The 5,000-nt window shown below is 45.7% G+C and overlaps 1 protein-coding gene across 1 annotated transcript in view; it reads right to left on the reverse strand.

Annotated features, from left to right (window-relative positions):
* Nucleotides 1-2,281: 2,281 nt before the first annotated feature.
* LOC116064691 (saxitoxin and tetrodotoxin-binding protein 1-like) overlaps nt 2,282-5,000 on the reverse strand; it is a 3,858-nt gene continuing 1,139 nt past the window's right edge. Inside the window, exons 3-6 of the mRNA XM_035993455.1 lie at nt 4,110-4,192; nt 2,812-2,937; nt 2,508-2,630; nt 2,282-2,408 (exon numbers count right to left, since the gene is read on the reverse strand). Of these exons, the coding sequence (XP_035849348.1) occupies nt 2,359-2,408; nt 2,508-2,630; nt 2,812-2,937; nt 4,110-4,192 (382 nt within the window). The 3' untranslated portion in view covers nt 2,282-2,358. The remainder of the gene's footprint in view (nt 2,409-2,507; nt 2,631-2,811; nt 2,938-4,109; nt 4,193-5,000) is intronic.

The following is a 5,000-nucleotide window of genomic DNA, read 5'->3' on the forward strand; positions in this document are numbered from 1 at the left end:
GTCTCTGTACTGCCACTTTTTGTTTAATAAAACCTCAAGCTCAAACCATCTCCTGCCTGCCTGCCTCTCCCTGCGTTTGGGTCCTCTTTCCCCCGCTCACCATCACACTAATGGACAATTGATTCCTTTCATCTTGTATTGGAAATGTATAGTTTTCAGTTAATATTAGTGATGGCAAACTGAAGCTTTCTGAGGCCCTGTTTAAAATGGTTATTTTGAAAAACGGAGACATTTCCCTTCGTTTGTGCCCCTTCGTTTACACGCAAACGGAGAATTCGCCTCTGAAAACGAGTCTTTCTGAAGGTCCAGACACAGAGCCGACGGCCAAACGTCGGCAGTAAAGGCAGTTGGACTGATCAGTCTCCCCGAGTTGGTCAAAAAAGTTCTTCAGAACACACTGAAGAGACGAGACGTAATACGTCTCCATAAGAGCAGGCAGCACTAATCTGTATTGTCACCCAAAAATGAAAACCGGCAGCTGATTGGACGAACACATCACGTGGGTCTGGCTTCTCCAGGAAATTCAAAGCCAGACTGTCATGGCGGCTCGTTCAGAATACGATCTCGTATTGTACTAAATAGAGAGAAATAGGCCGTGCAGTTGCTGAATCTGTCTTCATTTCAGATCAACAAAGGTCAGTTTAAAAGATTTTCGTCAGATTTTGAGAGACTCTAGTCACGCTCATCCCGCTCCCCGTTTCCAGGTTAGCTCTCCACCAATCAGATGGGTCATTTGAGTCCGACTGCCGGCAGTGTCTGCCCCCCCGATTATACATGTCAAATCAGCCAAAATGAAGGCCGACGGCCCCTCTGACAGACGACGGCACAGAACACACCGAACAGACTCGAGTCACCAACCTCGCCAGACTGTCCAACGGCCGATTATCGGCTCGGTGTGTCCGGGCCTTAAAAACTGCGGCCAGAGTGGAGATTTTGGAAAACTTTGTTTGCATGTAAACTAAGACAAACGGAGGTTCAGGCAGCCGAGGAAGTGAGGAAGTGATGCGTTGCGGTTGCTATTTTCAGGATTCTGATTGGCTAACGTGGGCTTGAGCTTCTCGTTACACTGCTACCTACAGGTTTGGCATGCTGTTGACGGCATTGACGGCATATATACACAAGAGTATGTGTAAACAAACACTTTTCTGAAAACTGACCCCTGTGCACGATGTTATTTTAGAAAACGGAGAGGTTGAAATGTCCGTTTATGAAAATAGCCGGCCACGTGTAAACGTAGCATGAACCAGTGAAGCTTTCAATCCAATTGTATCGAAAAAAAGGTACTCGAAGCAAGCAACAAGATCTACAGTGAGTTGTTCAAAACCTTTCTTTTTAGTAAACTCTGGGTACGCAAACAATGTTGTCAGTGCTTTCGTTAAAGTGTAGAGCCCCTGGTGATACTTGGAGCAAAGTCTCATGTTGTGTCGAGCCTTCTTAGTGTTTTAATAATAGCTATTTTGAGGCTAGCATAAAAGTGCCCCTAGCACTCCCATTCAAAAGGCCATTTGACGAAGAAACGAAAATACGGTAAATCTTAAAAGTGGCGATTCTGTCCTAAATATGCCTTTTAAACTAAAGTTTGACTCGGGTACATTCACAAAAAGACCCTAGGTTGCATTTTGGCGAGAGTTACGCTTTAACAACGAAATTTTATTGAAGATTTAACTTGGAAGTGCTGGATTTAATCTTCATGATAATGTGGATGATATGGAGTGAAGAAATGTGCGTGAGGCATCAACACTTGGACATATTACGAGTAATTGTTATTCCCACATTTACTTTCTGCAGTCTGACCTCAGTTAACCACCTCACCATCTCTCGCCAATTCCCATTGTCTCCAAAATGTGCGTACGCATGGGTCAGAATTGGCGTGGAGGACCGCACATTCTCCCGTCAAGTTTTTTTATAAATTACAACCTTTGTACTGTCAGGGCACGCCCTCATACTCTGCTTCTGACTGGCTAGTAGTCCTTACCTAGGTACTGTCAGGGCACGCCCTCATACTCTGCTCCTGACTGGCTAGTAGTCCTTACCTAGGTACTGTCAGGGCACGCCCTCATACTCTGCTCCTGACTGGTTAGTAGTCCTTACCTAGGTACTGTCAGGGCACGCCCTCATACTCTGCTTCTGACTGGCTAGTAGTCCTTACCTAGGTACTGTCTGGGCACGCCCTCATACTCTGCTTCTGACTGGCTAGTAGTCCTTACCTAGGTCATTTCCACATTAAAACAGAACATTTGAAAGTATTTGAGAGCAACACACAATGTGCATAACACACATCCAGGTTGTAGTATTATCTTTTATTGTATTGGTGGAGGACATATCTGAAATATGTTTGTTTTGCTCCAACGTCTTCACTCAGGACGCTTCTGGCTCCACCTCTGGGGATGATTTCTTATGACAGAAATCTGTGAGGAGACAAAAGGATCAAATCATTTCAGTTATCTCTCTTTTTTTTAATTTGCATCTCTACAATCTGTGGGAGGAGAAACCAGACAGGAAGTGACCTGCAGCTCCGTCGTAGTTGAATGGGTTGGCGTTGGCGGGCAATCCCAGACAGGCGGCCAGTTTGTGGTGATCGCTGTGGTCTGCTTTCAACTTCTCAACATCACGGTGATCCCCCTCCCTCCCTGAAACACACACACACACACACACACACACACACACACACACACACACACACACACACACACACACAGAGAGACACAGACACACACACAGATATATACACACACACACACACATTAATGCATGAGTAAAATAATGTGTAGTTGCAGCCCTAAAGATAATAATATGAGCGTCTGTGTTTACTGTAGTTGAGCAGGAATCGTCCCTCGCTGTCCTTGAAGACCATCGACAGACAGTCGGGGCAGGTCTCAAAGAAAGTCACAGTCCCTGTCTCGTTGTACACCTCAAGAAGTCCGTCCTTCTCCATGGCTCGCTCACACACACACACACACACACACACACACACACACACACACTACACGCTGCACCAATAGAGCACAACAGTCCCGCCCACAGCGGGTTCTGGAAGTAAAAATACATTACAACTTCTCCATTGACAAATTGGAGTATAAGCCATAAATACTCCAATTGTCACGGATTGTTGGCCCGATTGTTACGGATTTTTCCAAACGTCAACGGGAGAAATGAACGGGAAATTTAATTCAGGAACCCAAGGTCTCTCAGAGGAGGGAAAAATCTGTATATAAAGAGTTTTAGACCGTGCCTTAGGCTAACCAGCTACGACGTGACTCATAAGCATACAAGTATCACCTTGAGTAAAAAAATGAACAGAAAATCCCCAAAAAGTCAAAGGTACAAGGCTGTGTACATATCGTCATCTCAGAGTGAAGGAACTACTCATCCCATAAACCACCGCGCACCACTGAACAAAGGCAGCTAACGTGAGTTTAGCTAACAGCTAATTCGGCTAACCGCTAGCTGAGACAGCGTGTAATAACTTTAAAAAAAAACTCTGAAAATAACAGTTAACGGCTGTTACGTCAGCTGTAGACGGCTTTACCCAGTGTTAAGTTTGAGTTAACGTTATTTTAGACTGAATCAAGCTGTCACCTAGCGGTTAGCCGAATTAGCTGTTAGCTGAACTAACGTTAGCTTCCCGGCAGAGGCTAACGGCAGAAGCGTATAGCGAATAAACGACATTTATCTCTAAACAAGGGTAGTGCCCCATGAACTTTTGGCGTCTATATGAGCATATACAATCGCTGAGTCATGTCGTAGCTGGTTTTAAGTCTACCATCAACGGTTACCATTTTATGGCTTATACTCCAATTTGTCAATGGAGAAATTGTAATGTAATGTTACTTCCAGAACCCGCTGTGGCCGCGCGGGACTTTTGAGCTCTGTGGTATGAATTACATTCTGTCTCCTAAAGGGGCGTGGCCTCATTTGAAAGTGTAGTGAACGTGATGTGGATGGATGAAATGTTATATTTGCTTAACTTATTACTATTTTCTTGTGCTAACGTTATTTACACAGCTAAAGATATATTTAGCATCAGGAACATTTGTCTTGTCAGAGAGTCAAAAATGGTGTGTGTGTGTGTGTGTGTGTGTGTGTATATATTTATTAATGTGACTCACCACCAGGAGAGGTGGTCATGGTGCTGTCCAGCGGGTCAGTGGGCATCGTCATGTTGATGAAGTAGGTGACACATGACTGGTCTCTGAAGAGATGATTGTGATTGGTTTAAAGAAATGCCAATAGGGGGAGGGAGGAGAGAGGGAGGAGAGAGGGAGGAGAGAGGGAGGAGAGAGGGAGGAGGGAGAGGGGGAGGAGAGAGGGCGGAGTGACGGAGGAGTGACGGAGGAGAGAGGGAGGAACGAGGGAGGAGAGAGGGAGGAGAGAGGGAGGAGTGAGAGAGTTTTGGGCATTTTGAGCGACCAGAGCATCAATCAGAAAGTTGAAAGTAGGTCAACTTTATGGTAATGAGCTATGACGCGGTTCAGCGGCAACCAATCAGAATATAGACGTCCTTCACGCTGGCTGATTCCAGAGAAACATACGATGTAAACTTTGGTTCCTACCAAAACATTAGTTCAGAGAAAAAGGAGGAGAAGCTCATCATGGCCGTTGCTGGGTTCCCTATCATTTATGATATTTGCGTATAGGGACCAGTTAACGTTACCTGCCGGTCACATGGTCTCTAAACAGTCCGCTCACGGTGAAGTCCTGCACGGATCAACAGCTGGCGGCTGCTCGCTCTGCCTGCACGCTGCTGCGGTTCAGCGGCTAACGAGCGAGCTAACTGCTAACAGACACCGCTGCGACCAACAACCAATACACATTCTGTCATTATATATGTCATTTATAAAAGGTTTCTAGTGTCAGTGTATTGGCCGTGCAGTGGCTGCTTGATCTTTTTCCATGATGAACATAGAATGCTGCTACGTCAGAGCGGCCAAAGCCTCAAACAGCTTCCCCGGACTTTCTGACAAGCGTCCTTGACCGGGCGGCCAGAGCTGCTTTGCAGC

This window comes from Sander lucioperca, chromosome 16, assembly GCF_008315115.2.
Source record: "Sander lucioperca isolate FBNREF2018 chromosome 16, SLUC_FBN_1.2, whole genome shotgun sequence".
NCBI lineage: Eukaryota > Metazoa > Chordata > Actinopteri > Perciformes > Percidae > Sander > Sander lucioperca.